Source organism: Diabrotica undecimpunctata, chromosome 2 (genome assembly GCF_040954645.1).
Source record: "Diabrotica undecimpunctata isolate CICGRU chromosome 2, icDiaUnde3, whole genome shotgun sequence".
Classification (NCBI taxonomy): domain Eukaryota; kingdom Metazoa; phylum Arthropoda; class Insecta; order Coleoptera; family Chrysomelidae; genus Diabrotica; species Diabrotica undecimpunctata.
The window spans coordinates 177,733,183-177,754,152 of NC_092804.1; the positions used below are offsets into that span (position 1 = coordinate 177,733,183).

Consider the following 20,970-nt stretch of genomic DNA (forward strand, 5'->3'; position numbering starts at 1 on the left):
TTGCTAAGTAGTTTCTAATCCTTTATGGCTTGTAACAAGGCCCCAGTCGTCTGCATCAGCCTGATCTTTATCACGAGTGTTTTTAATTGGTACTTATAATCTTCTGTATGTATGTTATTATTCTGTTTACTTTCTATAAATATATTTTATTTATAGTCCTCTTGTTTTTATTTTTTATGGTAATATACATACTCAAAGCGAAAAGGAGACACCAGCGAGTTTTAGATTGAATTGAAGAATTCTCCTCATTCATTCTCCTCTTTTTCTGATGGTCTCAATTATTAAGTGTTCTCGCTTGTTCCACAGGTATGTGTTGGAGTATTGTTTGATTGATTTTATTATATAGCAATCATACAAAAATTTTTAGTGTATCACTAGTTTTTCATAGTTTTAAAATGGGGATGATTTTAGCCCATTTTAGAAAGTTTCCATTATTAATTTTGTGTTAGTTATGAAAGGCAACATACTGGCCAATTGATCCTAACAAAATACCAGGATTTTTTCATAACTAGAAATGTTTCTAGGAATTACATACAAATTGGGAATCCAAGGTCTTGTTTCTTTAGTATACGTCATGATTTTTAACAAGGTTTTTTTGTCTATATCAATATGTTTATTTTTCCTTATTGTCTTTTAAGCTCTCTTCAGTTTTGACCTCCTGGAAGGAATATAGTGGCGACGTTTTGTTGTGTATGGTCTATCTCCATAGATTTCTGTCTCTGATCATTTCTATTAATTCGCGCATTAATCTTATGCAGATTTCTGCGATCTGGTCAATCCATGGTCTTCCACTTTCTACCTCCTCCTGAACGATGTGTTGCTCACAGATTGTCTGTGTCTTATCTCGTGACATATCCAAAATGTTTTAATTGAAGCTGGACTTTACTGAAGAGACTCTTGCAGATCTTTAGCCCTCTCAAAATTGAATTAATTGTTCATACATACAATGGCTATACACCCCAGCAAGGGGTTAAACCGCGAATGCTTTCTATATCCTATTTCTTGGGTGGATCAGTCCCTTTTGTTTATGTTATCTTCTTGACGATATATTATGGAGGTCTTCTTCAACTTCTTGCAGACACTTTGATCTTGGTCTTCCCCTTCTCTTTCTTCGTCCTGGATTCCATTCTATCATTGCCTATTTCACTACTTCATCTCCTGCTCGCCAAATGTGACCTAAAAGTTTTCGCAATTAAAATATACGTTGTTCGAAGAGATTATTGACTTATCGTAGCCGAATAGATCAAGTCGTCAAATGTCATGAGCCTCACGATTATTTCCGAGAAATTCTAAGAGATAACAACAATAAACAATTAAGAACACTGATGGTAGGATAATCAATGCATTATTTTAGGTAAATTCTAAAAATATGAAATTAAACAAAGAGATTGTCTGTATTCTCATAATAGCCATAATCCATATGAGTGATTTTATCTTTTATCGACAATTAAAATCGATAACAGCTAATAAAGAAACAGTCCGGTCATTGCTCTTCCTGTGAGAATGATAAAGGTGTGATATTTTAAAAAAAAGTTCTTTGTAAAGTTCATGGTCAACTAAAGAATTTTGAATTTTTTGGTTTTAACTTCGATAACTAATGAGTAGAGTTAAATAATATGAAATACCGCTAGCATTAACCTTCATAGATTTCGAGAAGGATTTTGATTCTATATATCCCAAGGCAGTAATAAAAGCTTTGACCAACTAAGGCATTGACAAACCGTACATAGAGACTTTAGCAAATATATAGACAAGCAAAAGGTAAGGCAAAAATTTATGAAAATACTCCAGAATTTCCCACTACCAGAGGCATCCACCAAGGAGACGCAATATCACCAAAGTTTTTCACTGCAACTCTAGAAAATATATTCAGCAAAATGGAATATCCATTGATGGAGAATACCTCAGCCATCTAAGATTTGCAGACGACATCGTTTTGATTGCTAATAATGCTGCAGAACTAAAAGAACTGATAAGCGACCTAAATACAGCTAGCAATGAAGTTGGTCTAAAAATGAACTTGACAAAAACAAAAACTATGTACAACGAGCTAGTGGATGTCCAAGATGTAATAATAAATAACACTGCACTTGAGACAGTAGACGAGTATGTATACCTGGGACAATTAATACATAAATCTGGCTCCTTACTCCCAGAAATCAACAGAAGAATGAAACTGGCTTGGTCATCTTTTGGTAGAAAGGTAGTTATATTCAAATCGAAGATGCCACTCCAATCCAAATGCTAGATCTTCCTTTGGGTCTTATTCCCGTTGGTGCCCGGCTTGATCTTCTTGAGGGCTATCTTCCTACATCGGTCCTACTTGACCCATTCAGCGCAGTCTTCCAATTTTTATAAACGTGATGACGTCTGGTTAAAGTTGTATCGTTTTAGCCATACGTTGTCTTTTCGCACTCCCTTGTACGCAACGCTATACGTTGTCTTAAAATTTTTCGTGCTTCAACACCCTTTGAAATGCCTTAATGCCTGAAATGAAAAGCACAAGATTGGTTTCTGTAAATTTCCAACTCGATTGTTGATGTTCTACCTTTTTGAACGTAGTAGAGACATTGAAATGTTCTGAAGCTTCTTTAAAAACGCTTGAATCCTTCCAGATGTGTTGTTACATGCGCTTCTTAAGAATTTCATGGGTGGACCGGGTGACTAATGTTGCGGTTATACGTAGAATGGGTAGGGAATGTGAGATCGTTCGTGCAATCAAAGAGCGCAAATTAGAATATGTAATGCCTTGTTACAACTTGCTCGTCAGGGTAAAATATGTACAAAAAGAGGACCAGGAGGAAGAAGAATTTTTTGGCTCCAGAACCTGAGAAGTAGATTCGATAAGTCAACTGTTGAAACAACAATCGTGGCTGCGAAATATATAAGGAATTTTAAATGTAGAGGCAATTTGTACACTTGATAGAGAGGGAAATTACCAATACAAGGCAGGTGAATTAAACAGTAATTATAATCTTTTTCCAAGCGTGGAAAAGTTGCACGACAGTAAAGATTTTCGTCTAATTTCGAAATACTTGTTGCAAATATTTAATTCGAGGTTTATCGTGTATTTCCCAGAAAAAATGAGTTTTTATAAGTCAAGTATTATTACTATAAATATATAGAAATAGATAAAATGTGATAATATGTTTAATTATTAAGCAGAATATGTGATACATAATTATTAACCTACCAACTTCCTCCAATCCTTCATTGTAGCGTGTAAAAACAAATATTAGTTGATTAATAAATTATATAACAAATTAAGATAAAACAAAAACATCCAACACTCTATTTCCATAATAAAAAAACGTCTTATCTATATTTTTAATTTCGCGGAATCGAGTGCATCCCATGAATAAAAATGATGCAATATATTTTGAAAATTTCATTTCTTCTAGAAGTTTACGATTGATTTTGTCTGCTGTGAAGATGACAATAAATGTCTAAGAAAAGAAACTAATAATGTTCATATTTAAGTTGACACACCGTTGTGTGAAAGATATTGCACGGAAACAAGTTCATCAGCAACAGAATGTTTTATTTATGTATAAAGATATTTTTTTTGTTCTTGTTTGTTACTTTTTTTAGATATATGTATAAATCACTGAAGTGATACTAATTTATATTTCTACTTTTACATCTTTAATAAAATTTATTACCAATTCTAAGGTTTCTCTTTTAGCAGTTGACAAAATATCTGATAGACTTAACATAAGAAAATATTTCATTTCAATAAGTCTTTGAATTAATTTATTAGATTTTTGTAAATATTTGTTGCATCCAAAGAAAATATGGTTAAAATCTGCGTAAAGGCCCATTTTCACACTACGTCTTATTGTACGTTTTGTGGGTCATATAAAAAGTACGACAAAATGTACGTTTTGTCCAGTGTATACACACTACGTTTTTCCTTCCGTTTTCTACCTCATTTCTAATTCAGAGTCTTGAGTTGTGTGAAGTTTGTTTAGTGTTTTTTTTTTTATTATGGAGGAAACACGGCTGCTTTCTTTTATTTTTTCAACTATAAAGATACTACGACTGAGGAAAAAGGGGATGAAGAAGGAAAAGACAAGATGGTCAAGAGAGTGGGCTTCTAAAAAGAAGCCAGTATTCCCACGTCTCGTTACTAAAAGAGGCGAACCAGGTGACTGAAGCAATTATTTGCGAATGGACACCTCAGCCTATTGTCAATTGCTAGAGTTGGTAACACCATACATATTGAAATAAGACACCTCATGAGAAAAGCCATTACACCCCATGAAAGACTCACAGCAACTCTCAGATATCTTACAACAGGACGCAGCGTCAAGGACTTGGAGTTAACAATCATAATATCCAAACCAGCGTTAAGCCAAATAATTCCTGAAACCTGTAATGCAATCTACTTCGTTTTAAAACATAACTACTTAAAAACTTTTATACAATTCAATAAATTCCCCAAGAAAATCGTGGGTGCATTGAGGCAAATCTGACATTATTAGGCTTTTTTTGGGAAAAATGAAACGAACTGCAGTGGAACTAGTCGTCAAATAAGTCAAGATCGGTATCGGACGACTTGTCTGAATATGTATTTTCACGTAACGTTTTATCCTATCAGTTCTCGCAAAACTATGCTTCTCCCATCATTTCTACGATCTGACCTTGGATTTCATTTCGATTCGACAAGACGTACGTTTTGCTGTTTACATGCCACGTTTTATTGTATAGGATTTGTCCTATCCAACAAAACGTACAATAAGACGTAGCGTGAAAACGGGCCTTAAGAACTATATCAAAACTGCAGGATGGTGTCGGTAATATGCCAAAACTTAAATAATAGCGACGGAAATCGACCATGATTCATTTTTAGGCGAAATACACTTGCCGAGAAGAATTTGGTAGTCGAGTAATTGTATATGTATATGGAAGTGGTAAATTGGGGTGTATCTGGAAATACGTAATTTGCGAGTTTTCAACAATATCCTCATATTGCTGTTCCCATTTTCCAACTAAGATCAGATAATGTCGCAAGACAAACAAAATGCCAAATATATAAAACCCCAATAAGACCGGTACTCACATACGGCTCAGAAACCTGGACACTAAAAGAGAGGAAACGTTGTTAGCCACCTTCGAAAGAAAAATCTTGCGACACATATATAAGGGCACAAAAGAAAACGGAATATGGCGAAGAAGATACAACTCTGAACTATACAAAATACACCAGGATCCGGATATTATAACATTCATTAAAATAGGACGGCTGGGTTGGATAGGACATGTAGAAAGAATGGAAGAAGGTGAAATATATATATATATAAGCGGGGATCCTACAGCTTCTGCCGCTTCCCGCATTTCGATCGCCATCTTTTTCTATTTCTCCAGGTGTCTTCATCAATGGCTCTATCTTTCATGGTTTCAATAACACCTTGTATCCAAGACTTGGCTGGTCTTCCTCGTTTCCTTCTATTACTTGGATTGTATTCCATAGCTCTTTTTGGCCATCTGTTGTCGTCCATCCTCTGTACGTGTCCATACCATATTAACTGTCTAGTTTCTATTCTTTCAGAAGTTGTATGTACTCTATCTGTTTTTCTTCTAATTTCAGAATTAGGTATACGTTCTACTCTTGATATACGGCAAGCTCTTCTTAGGTAGTCCATTTCAACCGTGTCAACTTTTTTCTTTCCTTTTACTGTCATTTGCCAACATTCTGCTCCATATGTAAGAATGGGCTCTACAATTACTTTGTAGATAGTCATTTTAGTTCTCATAGTAGCTTTGTTGGACCAAAGTATCGAATTCAGAATTTGAACACTCTTCCTGCCTTGTTGCACTCTATAGTCTATATCTCGTTCCGTTGTTCCTTTACTGCAGATAATACTTCCCAAATATTTGTATTCGTAGCACCTTTTCATTTGTCTAATTTCCAAATCCGGGTCTTCGTCTTCATTCCCTATTCGCATATATTCTGTTTTAGACATATTCATACTCATCCCCCATTTTTCGTATTCATCTTTGAGCTTTCTAAGCATATAATCTGCATCTTCTTCACAGAAGGTGAAATACCAAACAAAATATTCAAACAGATGCCAGTAGGAAAAAGAACAAGAGGAAGACCGAAGCTGAGATACTTAGAACAAATAGAAAATGATATAACAACCTTAAAAATAAAAAAACTGGAGAAAAAAGCACGAAACAGATCAGAATGGAGAAGAATCCTGGAACAGGCCAAGACCCAAAAAGGGTTGTCGAGCCAGTGATGATGATGATGACACTTGCCGAGAAGAATTTGGTAGTCGAGTAATTGTATATGTATTGGAGTGGAAGTGGTAAATTGGGGTGTATCTGGAAATACGTATTTTGCGCGTTTTCAACAATATTCTCATATTGCTGTTCCCATTTCAGCCTTATTTTATTTTTTGTTTGAGAGAGGGCCTTATATACAAAATTCTCCGTGCAATCCCCTGTAAACCAATAGCACGCCTAATAGATAGCATGCTCAACGACCGAATGTTTCAAGTAGTGATGGGCACAGATATCAGGCTACCAAAGAAACTTAAGAATGGCCTACCACAGGGGTCAGTGCTCTCTCCACTACTATTTAGCTTATACCTAGCAGATATGCCGGAAACACAGTCAAGAAAGTTCGGATACGCCGATGACTGGGCCCTCGCTACACGATGCAGAATACTAGAAACGTCTGAAGAAGTTCTGACGGCAGACTTATATATATTGGGCAAATATTTTCGCAAATGGCGACTTCAACCAAATGCATCCAAAACAGAAGTTAGTTGCTTTCACCTGAACAATAAACTTGCTGGAAAGGAACTCAACATACGGTTTGAAAATACCACACTTACCCACAACAAAACACCGAAGTACCTGGGCGTAACACTAGACAGAACGCTATCATTTAAAGAGCATTTAACAAAAACTGCCCAAAAGTTGAGTACAAGAAATAACATTATACAGAAGCTCTGCGGTACCACCTGGGGAGCATCGGTTTCCACTCTCCGCTCTACTGCCTTAGCCCTTGTTTTCTCCACCGCTGAATATTGTGCTCCAGTCTGGCTACACAGTCCACACGTAAAAAAGGTCGACAATCAGCTGCACAGCACTATAAGGATGATAGCTGGTACAATTAAATCAACTCCCATCCAATGGCTTCCAGTATTAAGTCACATCCCACCTCCACATTTACGACGAGTCGACGCACTTACACGTGAATACAAAAAGATCATGAACAATATAAACCTGCCGATCCACCAAGATACCGAGGATGCACGAAATACCCGTCTCCGTTCTAGAAAACCACCAATGAAAACGGCAAGAATGATACATGAGGAGTTCAACATCACGAATGCATGGTCCCAAGAATGGAACGAATGGCAAAATAACATGCCCTGCATTACCCACAAGCCACCTGGTTTTGATCTTCCACGCAAAACATGGTCCACTCTAAATAGGATCCGAACCAGACATGGCAGATGTGCATACATGCTACATAAATGGGGAAAGAACCCGTCTCCTCAATGGGACTGTGGGGAGAACCAAACCATCGACCACATTATTCAAGAGTGTCCCTCAAGATCCTACAATGGTAGCCCTGAAGACTTCCTGTTTGCAACTTCAGAGTCAATTAATTATATAAATACACTTGATGTTTGTTTGTAACTATTTAAAGTTTGTCAAATACCTATATTACTAGTGTTTGTGTATTTGTTCTAAATGTGTTGTAATTGCCATACGATAAATAAATATTTTTTGTTGAGTTAAATATATCCCTTACTGTATAAATATTGTAAAAGACTCCATTCTGTACTACTTCCTTAGCTAGAGTGTCAGCTTTTTCATTCCCTGGTATACCTACATGACCTCTCACCACAATAAATGTTATATTTAAATTTGCAATCATGTTTTTTAAACAACATGACACTTCATTCCTTCAAATTTTGTATTTTTTATAGTCTAATACAGATTTAGAATCAGTTAATATTACTCCTTCGAGTATGTTATTGGATGTTAACCAGGTAACACCTTTTATAATTGCAAAAGCTCGGCAAACAGGTGGTAATTTATATATCAATAATTGGTTTGTATTTTGGATAAATACACCACAACCAACACCTTCCTTCGTCTTAGATCCATCTGTAAATATAAGAATTTTGTTATAGAAATCACCTAGTATGGATTTTAGGAGGATGTGATTTATTTGATGAGATTCAGTATACTTGGGTATTACAATTATGCGTGTTTTTATTATAGATTTAAAGAGTATGGTGTACATGTATTGTAATTTGTTACTACCAAACAAATTTTGGACTCCACTGGTCTCAGAAATGCTTGTACGACCGGGGAAAAATTTTTTAGTTTCCAATATTGGTCTGTTAAGTTTTCTTTCACAATATGACTTAATGTGTTGATCATGTTTGACTCCCGGGCTTTTAGTTTTAACAAATTTTTTTTCGATAATAACTGACGGCGTAAATCCAAAAGAAAGTCATTACATTCTACCAATATTGAATTCACTGACGAGAATATCATCCCACCGATGAAAGGTCTAAGACATTTATATTGAACTCTATCTATTTTTTTAAGGTTGGTATTACTTGAAGATCCGTATAAACAACATCCGCAAAAAATGATGGATCGCACATACGAGGTCTGGCTATTAAATAAGGAGACTGCGCGCGCAGAAGGCGTCCTAGAAAGCAAGAGTGGGAAACGAATGCAGCATTGGATAGCTGGAAGTGTCTACTGTCTACTCTTTCAGTACGAAAACACGTTTTTGTAGCTGTAGTAGTATTTTTTCTGTATAGGTTAGAAAGAAACGTGTTTTTTTCTCGTGCCGATAACAATGTGTGACGAAAAACATGAGCAACGGATTAATGTGAAATTTCTCGTTAAATTAAAAAAAACTTCAACTGAGTACTATAATTTATTGAAAGAGGCCTATGGTGAGAATTTTTTATCTCGTGCGCGTGTTTTCGAATGGTATAAAAGGTTTTCTGAACGCCGAGAGAGCGCCGAAGATGACCAACATTCAGGTCGACCTTAACTCTTTCTTCTTTTTAAGGTCTCTTTCAACTCCGCAAACAGTGACCAAAATAAATGAAATTGTGCGCGGAGATCATGTCGTATGCGCATTCGGATGATTGCTGAGACGCCGATAAAGAAACTGTCAGAAAAATTTTACATGATGAACTGAACATGAACAAAGTCCGTGCGAAGTTGGTCCCAAAAAATTTGACCCCTAACCAAAAGCTCGTCCGCCAACAGATCTGCTCAGATTTTCTTGAAAGGTTACATGAAGAGCCTGAATTATTGGACAACATCATCACTTGCGATGAAACCTGGATATTCAAATACGATGTTGAAACTAAGCGACAATCCATGCACTGGAAAACTCCTGCATCGCCAAGAATGCAAAAAGCAAGGATGTCGAAATAAAATTTAAAGCCATGCTAATCGTTTTTTTCGACATTAACGGCATCGTGATGACTGAATGGGTTCCAGGGGGTCAAACTGTAAACCAAACTTACTATTTGAAAGTTTTGGCAACGCTGTGAGAGCGAGTTCGTAAGAAACGGCCGGAGTTGCGGAAAAACAAGACGTGGATCTTGCACCAGGACAACGTACCTGCCCATAACGCGCTGTCTGTGAAGCGTTATTTAGCCGCTAGAGGCATTCCAGTGCTCGAACATCCGCCGTACTCGCCTGATTTAGCACCCTGTGACTTTTTCCTGTTTACGAAGATCAAGTCTGCCTTAAAAGGAATCCGGTTCGAGTCGATGGAAGAGGTGAAGCGAAAAAGCCCTAACAAACGAAGACTTCCAGCATTGCTCTGGCCAATGGAAAAAACCAATGCAACGGTGTGTGGCGAGGGAAGGGGAATATATTAATGAAGCGCATTCGATTGTAGAATAATTTTTAAAATAAAACTCTTTTTCATAAGCAGCCTCGTTATTTAATAGTCAGACCTCGTAGGCTCTACATTGTCAATACAATTTCATACCAAAATTTGAGACAAAATGTCAGTATCGCCAGGTTCCTAAAGGCAATGAAATATAACATAATAAAAAGGGAGGGTGGGTGGTGTAACACGTTCGATTGTATTTGCGTCTGGACTCAATGCTGGCCAATCCACTACAGGAATGTTTACTTCATATAAAAACTGTTGAGTGATTCTCGCACTGTGAGGCTTGGTATCAGAACAAAGTCATTTCCAACAAAACCAGCATAAGGCACAACAAAATCTTGGAGAATTTCATCAATGTATCTGGCAGCTGTTATGGAACCTCTCGGAACGATGTACAATTCTGTACGTACCTCTAGACAAATACCAGGCCACACCATAATTGAGCCCCCTTGATAGACTGAAGGTACATTCTGCAAAAGGCTCATGTGGTCTTCGCCATACTCTCTCACGGCCATCTGGAGACTGCAAAGTAAACCTGAACTACTCGGTAAATAAAACGCGCCTCCAATTATTTACAGTAAAATGAGCATGGTTTTTGGCAAACTGAAGCCGCGTAATTCGATGGCGCCTGAGAAGTTGTACAGGTCTGCGACTGCTTAAGTTTGCTTCTCCAAGCCTCCGTCTAATTTCTAATTGTTCGTTCATTTACGTTAGAATTCGAATTCTCTCTCCTGTTGCCGACAAGAATGTAGCGTAGAATCTTTTTAAATAATTTTAAACTGTTTGTCCTTGTTCTAGTGTAGTGTTATGTACAATTTATGTTTCAATTTCATGTTTATTACATTCTGCGCTTGTTGGATAGCCCAAATTTGACGAAATGCCCCTGATGATGCTGTAGAAAGCGAAAGTACTTGGGCAAGATTTGATTATTAAAATTGTGCTCTATATTTGCCTTTAATTTTTCAAAGTTCATTTTAGAAATCATTGAAGAAGTCCCTGGAACAAGTACAAGGGTAATAGCTGCTCAACTAAATGTTGCTCACGTAAAGGCGTTTGAAGGATCAGCTGCTTAAACCCTATCACTTAACAACGGTTCAAGAGTTATTGGTTGAAGATTATCCTAAAAGGATTGGATTTTGCGATTGGTTGTTAATGGAAAACACCCGAAATGTTAATTTTATTAAAAATATTTTGTTTATCGACGAGGCTACCTTCAGTAGAAATGGAATAACAAACCATCATAACGAGCACATTTGGACCGACGAAAATCCTCACGCCAAAAAAGCGACTCATCACCAAAGGAATTTCAAAGTTAATGTTTGGGCAGGAATTGTGGATAACAATCTAATAGGCCCAGTATTTCTTCCCAACAATTTAAATGGTGATAATTATTTGCAGTTCTTGGCAAACGATTTACAAGAATATTTGGAAGAAGTGAATAGTGGAATAAGACAAAATATGTGGTTTCTACAAGATGGCGCTCCACCGCATTACAGTAATGAAGTCCGGGAATACCTTTGCAGGCAGTATCCTGGTCGGTGGATTGGAAGGGGTCGTGACGCACCTATTTCTTGGCCACCCAGAAGTCCAGGTCTTAACTCCATGGACTTTTGCTTTTGGGGGTTTATGAAAGAGAAAGTGTATTCTGTAACAATAGAGGACGAACAATAATTGAGGGTTAGAATAATTGAGGCTGCAAATCAATTTCGTCAGAAAAATATGATTTTTCAGCGCATTCGGTTTTCCTTATTAAAACGATACCGAATGTGTATTGAAGAAAATGGGGGTCATTTTGAACATTTATTGTAATATCATATTTATAGAGGTTATAGACATTTTTTATACTTGTTAATTCATTTAAGCCATTTATTTAGTTGAACTTAATTTTTTAAAGGTTAATGAAAAGGGCCGTAACTCAATCAAAACTGTTTTTTGAAAAAAGTGATAAAAGACGCAAAAAAAATTTAAAAATAATGTGTTAAACTAATGATGCCACAAAATTCATTTGATTTGAACGTACTCAAAAGTTTGGGGGGATTTAGGGCTGTACCGCCCTTAAAAATTTTCTGTGCGCTTAAATTTTTTTGTTTCTTTTGTATGAAAAATGCTGTCAGAACAAGAAAGTAACGTGTCCATTTTTATTACAAAATGTCAAGTAGTTTAGGAGATAATGCAAAAAAACAATTTTTATTTTGTAACTTCAAAGGGCTGAACTTTTTTTGTGTACACTTTTGTACTAAGGTAAGTTGGATTTAATCAATTTATTTTTGTCCCCGGAATGCGTGATTTAATTTATGACGTACCTTTTTGAAACATCCTGTATATAGGTCAACTGATTGGTCTCAAAAATTTTGTTTTAAATTCACCTACAACAAGCTACTTTTTCAGCTTATTTTACTGAGCTATAAAATTATCAATATGACTGAAACAAATTATAAAAATAAAAGAATACAATAGCTTCAACAAAAACACCATTTAAGATACAAAGTAAAAAAAAGTACTGTAAATGTATAAAAAATAAAATCACCCTATTTTAAGACTAGAAAATATCTACTATTAGATGTTACTAGAACAAATTAGTCGGTGTTGGCAGATATTATTCGGTGTTAGCAAATGGTCTGTATCTAATTCAATAATAAATTGCAAACATATATGTGGTTAACACGTCCTTGATATACAAACCACAACTACAAGAAATTACAAAATGTTTCCTAAAATACCTACACATCCGTTATGCACAGTAGATTTATTATTAGATAACAATATTTGATCAGGAAATTAGTCATTCAAGAAAAACTGGGATTCGCGTAGAAATTCGACGTAATTATGATAAGTACTAAAGAGGGGAAAAGTATATCGTGAGACACTGATAGTAGAATATTCAGTGATGTTATACTTTGCCGAATAGAAAAATGATATAAAACTATTGTTTAAAAGCGATCAAAGAATCTACCACGAATTAATATTTAGAAGGGACAAGAGCCCATCGATTCCAGTTTAGGAAGTGCAAAGGACCATCGACCAAAGGAAACGAAGGAAGTCTCGTGATCTTGACGAGATACCTACAGAATTACAACTATTAGATAATGAAAGTGTTGAGACATCACCTCCTTCTTTAACAATATAAACAACAGTGGCGCATTACCACAAAACATGGAGTTTACTCCAATTAGCCTCTTCCACTCAAATCCTACTCTCACCTTCACGCTGGTGTCCCCTGTAAACCGAGCAACCCAACTGGAGATCTGGTATCCAACCCGGGTGGAAAGTTGGAACTAACGAGAGCGGGTGAAATGGCCCTCCGAAGTGGGGGTTTGCCGTTGGGTTAACTACCCAACCCTGTAAAAAACCTTTTGTTATAAGAGCTACAAAGAAAGAAACCAGACTGTCTAACCTACGACGAACTCGCAAACGAAATAAAGATAATGATTTAAAAATTTACACGTGGAACGTAAGAATCCACAAAATCTACAACGTCAACTACATAGTGAAGACCCAACAAGAGAAGAAGTGTCAAATGCCATCCTAAAACTCAAAAACAATAAAGCCTCAGGAATCGATGAAATCTGTTCCGAAATGTGTAAAAAAGGTGGTGATCAACTTTCTGCAGTAATCCATAAACTAATAGTACTTATATGGCAGAATGAATTTGTACCAAAACAGTGGCTAAAGAGAATAATATGTCCGTTGCATAAAAAGGGTGATCAACTGGAGTATAAGAACTATAGAGGCATTACTCTGTTAGCATCGGCGTACAAAATCCTCGGCAATGTATTGTTTGAAAGACTTAAACATTTTACAAAGGATATTGTTGGTCAATATCAATGCGGTTTTAGCTGGAAAGTCAACTACACATCCAATTCAAGCACATAGACAAATTCTAGAAAAGTCACTAGAATATAACATAGATACACGCCATCTCTTCGTCGACTACAAAGCAATCTATGACAGTGTGAAAAGAACTGCATTATATAATGCAACGATAAACTTTGAGATTCCACCTAAGTTAGTTAAGTTGACCCAACTAACAATGCAAAACGTAAGTTCATGCGTTAGAATTGAAGGAGAAAACTCTACGTTCTTTGACATAATGGTCTAAGACCGGGGACGCGCTGGCGTGTTTCCTCTTTGATATTGCCTTAGAAAAGGCAATCAGACAATTAAATATTAGAATGAATGGAACTATTTTTAATAGATCGACGCAAATTCTTGCATTCGCTGACGATATAGTTATAGTGGGCCGAAGTATGAGAGACATGGTGCAGTGTTTTACAATGCTTGCGGACGCGGCAAGTGAATTAGGACTTGTGGTAAACGAGGAAAAAACGAAATATATGTTGGTTTCTAAAAACCCCCGAAATATCCAAGAGAGAATTCAAATTAACAACCATACTTTTGAGCGAGTCAAAGAATTCACGTATCTTGGATCGCTAGTAAAAGCAACAAACACGACAAGCGACGAAATAAAAATATAATTAAAATAAGACCTTAATAAGGCCGGTTTTGATATATGGGGCTGAAACGTGGACCTTATCTCAAAATGATGAAAGACTTTTTGGTAATTTTGAGAGAAAAATTCTTAGACAGGTTTTTGGGGCCTTAAATGAAAATGAGCTATGGCGTCGAAGGTACAACTTTGAACTATATCAGTTATACACCGATCCAGATATTGTGAAATTCGTTAAAGTGCAGAGACTTAGATGGGCTGGACACATTGCTAGGATGTCAGATCGCGAATACACGAAGAGATTATCATTTTCAAAACCAGAGGGCACAAGAAGTAAAGGACGACCATGAAGGAGATATATTGATGATTTGGAAGAAGACCTACAGATTCTAATGGTCAGAAGATGAAGGGAAGTTGCCAGGAATCGACAGGAGTGGCGACTTCTTTTTGAGCAGGCCAAGATCCACAAAAGAAAGAAATATATAGTGAAGCTCGGAACCAAGCAAAAAAAATATTTCGAAGCAAGCACATCAAGAATCCTTTGAATGAAGAAAAAGAAAAAGCAGAGATGAGTACCCAGAAATACTAGAAAAACAGTAACAGTAGGCTTTGCTAAACTAGGTGAAGAGTGGAAATCGAACAAGGAAAGTTTAAAATTGGAGACATCAAAAAAGTGATACAAATCAAAAGTAAAGACATAAAAAAACATCAACCAAATGAAATGGATACCAAAGATGAATAATTCACGGAAAATAGATGTCTAAACATTTTAGAAAATACGGTCAAAAATAGAAAATAAAAACTGTAACATATAATTAAGGATTTTAGAGTAATCAGTGCAAGGATGTCATAATATCAAAATCAAGATGAAGCAAGCCAATCTATCAATAGTAGATTTACGCTCCAATAGAAGACCAACTTTTTTTACATCTTTAAAGAGAAGAAGGAAAATCTGCATACAAATTCCTGTGACTCACCCAGGTATTGTTGGGTTCCTAATACCCTAACGAAGTTGTGCCAGGACGAGATGCCCGAGGGAGTTAGACCTTTGACACTTCGTCCTGTCACCACTCCGAGACAGTCGGCGTCCAACTAAAAACCTCTCCTCTGTCACTCCAGACATCAGGATGGAAAGACTGGTTAAGGCAAAGCATCTCTCCGGATGCCCTGCTATCACCCGATTTTCATTCTTTCTTAAACACATTTATCAGGAAAACCACACCAACGCGAACCACCAAAGACTTTCAACCCCCTGCCTTAGCGAGGCTTCCATCTATCTCGCGTCATCTGTGTCTCATTCTCTTTTATTTCAGCCTGCAACAGTCCTAATCCCACCGAGGTGCTACTCGCTCGTTTTAAAATTCCGTTGCGAGTTCCCTCTCCTCTCGTTCTTTTGAAGAGAGCAGCTCCCTGACAAATTTGTGGATCCATGTCCACCACCACTCATTCCTCATAATTTTCTTCACCATTTTTCTCACTGAATCAAACATTCTCCAGTTACACTCTCTTTCAAACTTCTCTCTTTCATCCACCCAACGCTCACACTCCAACATCGTCTGTGTCACAGTATCCGAGAGACCACAGTAAAAGCACTGATCGGACTGTGTCCTAAACCTGAAAAGGTAGCTGCGGAAGCAGCCATGGCCTGTGAGCACTTGCGTCAAATAATAATCCAGCTGTCTATGTCCAGAGTCCACCCAGCATAATAGAAGACCAACTGAGACATGCAGACGATTTGGTGTTAAAAAAAATAACAAAGTTAAAGCAAATAAACCGGATTTAAATTCTTAAAACCATCGAAATGGGTGAAAGAGCAAACACATGCAATAAAACATATATTGAAGACACCAAATCAAATCATTATTAAAAGATAAAAAACCTTATCATGTCATTACCTATGCAGCAGAAAAATGTGCTTAACTAACAGAGATGAAGAAAAATTAAGAATTACATACAATTCCACAATTTCCAATAGATGGGAAGAATAGGTGAGAGATGGACACTCAAATGATGAACATTCTGAATTAGTGGGATATGATAAAATTAAAAAATAAGTGAAAGTCAACTACACATTAAGCGAAATCAAACAATGCCATAAAAATGATAACTAAATGTTTCTAAAACAAATTATTTGTTGTGAACAAAATTAATCATGTCCTTGATATTTCAAACCACAAGAAATTCAGGGAAATCACAAGTGTTTCCTAAAATATTCATAGGATTTGTTGTGTATAGTAGTAGATTAGCTATTAAAAATATCTGAACAACAACAGTGAACAAGGTTATGACAAAGTTTCAAGGATTCCTCCAATATTAATAGGAATAAAAACGAATAAGATAAAAAAAATGAATGCACAGATTTGTCATGTAAATTTAGAACAAAATTATAAATCATACAATTATCTATAGATTAGATTACTAAGTTGGGCAATTATTTTTCTATTAATAAACTAACTTAAGTACAGGAAGTGTGGGGTGTGGTATCTAAATGAGACTAAAACAATTAATTGATGAGAAAACAGGTAATTAAAGGAAGAAATGATGCATATATATGAGAATGATCAACTATAGAACTAAATGGTGAGTAAAAAAATAGGAGAGGAGAAATGTCAGGGAAACTACCATACACAAAATAAGCAATTATAAGATAAGTATACTTGAAAAATAAGAGACAGATCAATAAAAGCAAAGAATCCATGCTAGTGGGATGAGTTTTCCTAAAAGATTTAAAGGCATTACAAGAATATTACAAGAATTGATAGAAAAAGAGAAATAAAGGAATAAGATAAGAGCTGGATATTTACTCAATGAATGGAAAATAAAATAATAAAGAACAAAATGAAAACAACATTTAAACAAAGTAAATGAAAATTGCCTAATTAAACAAATATTAAATTATAAACTGAAAGAAAGAAGAATAGTACTTGCCTCCTGAAAAATGGAAAGAAATTTGATGCCTAAACCCTGTAATGAAAAGGAATAAGAAGAAAAATATCATGAGTGGGGATGCATATATCTGAGAATGATCAACAGTAGAACTTTGAATATCAACTTTGAATTGAGACAAGCTATACAATTTTACAACATCTCAGCTTCTAGTTAATATAGAATCTTTATTTTTTATCTGAGGTAACTTGATAAAATAATAAAAACTGGCTAATCTCCAATTCTATGAAAAATCGAGAAAAGCAAGAAAAATAGAAGTGTTTCAATTGTAAAATACATCTTTTCTACGCATTTTCAGTAATAAATATTTTAAAATTTTAATAAACAGTTGATTTTTATTACATATATAAGAAACAAGCTTTAAGATCCAATTTAATAAATAAAATTGGTTAATTAGGTGAGTCTGAGGCATTTCTTAAAGGGGCTATAAAGTCGTATCTTTTTTGTATTCAAATTTAGTTTTAGAATTGAAATACTCATAACTTAATATAATTTTACTGCAATCAACCTTAAATGGTTTGAGCTGTATGGAATAGCAAATAAAAACCAAAAGTAGCGTAATAGAAGATCATATGAACTTGTACTACTATATATTCTATACTATACTATATACTTACTCAATTTGTACGAAAAACTTTTAATTGAATTTATATTTAAAAACTATGTATATAAGTATCACTACTAAAATCCATTATTTTATTTGCAGGAATAAAAATAATATTGATGACAGATAGAAGGTAATTATTGCAATTCTTAGAAATCACTCAAAGCATCTACTTACCAGGGTTTTCCTAGAAATGTAGTAAGGTGGCAATTCTGGGAAGCTTCCCCTTACAGATGATATTCTGTAATTTCTCTCATTTTCCAGTTCTTTTTCATGGTTAGGGTAGTTTTCTTTCAGATACTTTAAAACAGCCTCTGAACTACCGTTTAAAGGAATTTGATTAAATAATTCATTGAGTCGGTCTTGTGGTCGCTGGAAACAAAAGAAACTTACAAAGTAATCTCCAAATATTTAAATGTCCACATCTTACCCGTTTCCAAATATCCAAATATGCATTTTCATTTAAAAGATCTATTGAAATTAAATAATCTATAAAATCATCGACGTTCGCGATCACACTTTTGTAAGAAATAATTTGAGAGCTCAAAGATTCGTCCATAGCTTTAATGAACAAAACAATAAATAGGAAGCTAGAACATTGTCACTTTTATTGGCAAAATAGTTATCTTCGATACGATAAAAACTTTATCTAGTTTAGAGTTAGTTATAAATCACCACCACAACAAAAAAATAATAATAAAACAAAATAATACAACAGCACCGAACCTGTTCAAACCTTTCCTATGCGACTTTTGTTTTTTGTTAGGATCGTAGAGCATGACACATTGACTTTGACAGAAAAACATCACATGTTGCCATATCGTACGGAAATGTATTTTTTTTTCTATTATTTATCAAATGTTTTTCTATACTATTACATTTTTCTACTAATTCTGAAATAAAATATAATTGTCGAAGCCTTTTATTATAATATATTGCTGGGTTGTGATGCTAACTAACTGAATTAAACGTCTAAAATGGGCATTGTTGTGAAACGTTCAAAAAATCTCATATTCAATAATATTTTCGTTGTACGATATATTTACCAATTTTTATGATTTTTTAAAGGTCTCTAGTCGTTACCAATTATTCAGCAGATGTTAAATATCGAGTTAACTTGCTTTGTTTGGTTATTTTCTAACATATTCATTTCACTAAATGCTTCTGAAGTTAGACAACACAAAATATTTCACCTATTGTAAGTACTCTATTAATTTTTGATTAAATTTTATAAATCATTTCTTAGAAATATTGCTTTCTTAGGTAGAATATACATACGATTTATTCTTATGTTTGCAAATTACTTTAATCCAGCCAATTTTTCTTTAAAGTAGTTTACATTGGATACCTACATATTGAAGAGTTTTGCATGAGCTGATTATAAAGTAGTTCATTTTGCTTTTGTATGAGCCTTCCAAGTTGACTTCTCATCAAGATGACGAATTATATTTAAACCCCAGATAGTTTACTTTTGTTCTGCTTATTTTTCCTTCTTTTGAGCTCTTCCTGCAAGCGTGAAGTACCATTATCGTTTCGGTGGTCTAGGTACATACTACAAAAAGTCTCTATGTGTTATTTTTTCTGAGTCTTAGCCCATTTATATTTGGTAGTATTACTCCTAAGTAATCAAATTTACGTTTGGTCTATATATAAATGAAAGCAAAACAAAATATATGGAGTGCACAAAATCGAATGAACATGAGAATCTGAAGGTAGACAACCATACCTACAAATATGCCTCCACTTTTCCCTACCTAGGCTCAATAATAAATGACAACAACAACATCAGTCAAGAAATACAAGCACGGATTCTTAGCGGTAATAAGTGCTTTTATGCATACAAAGACTTAATGAAAAGTAAGTTACTGAATCGTGAGTCTAAGCTGAGAATCTACAAAACAGTAATTAGACCAGTAGTCACATATGGATGTGAAACGTGGACCCTCTCAACCACTGATGAAAATCAACTGAGAATATTTGAGCGCAAAATACTAAGGAAGATATTTGGACCAACCCAATGCAGCGATGGTTCGTGGAGAATTAAAATGAATCACGAGCTGGATGAACTAATGCAGAGCGCAGATATTGTCAGATTTGTAAAGCCACAAAGACTAAACTGGCTTGGTCACCTAGAAAGAATGCCAGATAATCGAGCTGTAAAAGTAGTCCAGAGATGGAAGCCCCAAGGAAACAGAACAAGAGGAAGGCCCCGTAAAAGATGGATAGACGACGTATAGAGGGATCTTAAAACCATGAACATCAGGCAGTGGCGAAGGAAAGTATCCGACAGGGCAGAATGGAAGAACATTGTTAAGCAGGCCAAGACTCACAAAGGGTTGTAGCGCCATTAGAAGAAGAAGAAGTTTCAATTTGGCCATTATATCTGTTGATGAAGATCTAATCTACCTCTAAGCTGTCTAGAATCAGTCAAATCGTTGGTTGTCAGCTACACATTCGATTACCAAGTTAATTGTAACTTATATTTGGCATTTCTTTGATGTACGTTACACAATGGCATCCAAGTAGGCCATGACAAGGTATAATCTATAATCAAATAAATAACTAATAACTGGGAGTTGAGGTGATTCTCAGAGGTTGCTGACAATAAAAAATTCTTCGCATTTATATTAGGTTAAACTAGCTTGTTAGTATAAAAAAACCGAATATATAATTAACGTTACATACTATCATTTGAAATAGTCATTATGTCTGCTGAATGATCCATAAATCTTAAAGCCACCGATTGTACTGCAGCCAATTGGCGCATTATACATCTACCATTTATTCATAATATCCATTCCAGAATTATGGAATCCTTTACCTGCAACAGCTCTCCTGTTCAGTCCATTGAATTCTCCGCATTCTCACATAAGCCCAGGAACTACTCGGACTGCGATCCCCCATAGCAGTTGTGCATATTATTTAAGTCCAGTATGGCCTTTGTAGCTTTTGTTTTTATGTTAACACTTATCTAAATGCACTATACATGCTTTCTTATTTTCATAGTCTACTATTTTTGCTATTCTCTTGTAAAATAAACATTTCTGATGGTATAATAAAAGAACAAAA

At 35.3% G+C, this 20,970-nt stretch overlaps 1 protein-coding gene across 1 annotated transcript in view; it reads right to left on the minus strand.

Moving 5' to 3' along the window:
- The window catches only part of Dark (Death-associated APAF1-related killer), an 86,197-nt gene extending 67,539 nt beyond the window's left edge, over window positions 1-18,658 (minus strand). The window contains 2 exon segments of the mRNA XM_072524113.1: window positions 18,079-18,273; window positions 18,332-18,658. Coding sequence (XP_072380214.1) covers window positions 18,079-18,273; window positions 18,332-18,460 — 324 coding nt within the window. The 5' untranslated portion in view covers window positions 18,461-18,658.
- Between the last annotated feature and the right edge of the window lie 2,312 nt (window positions 18,659-20,970).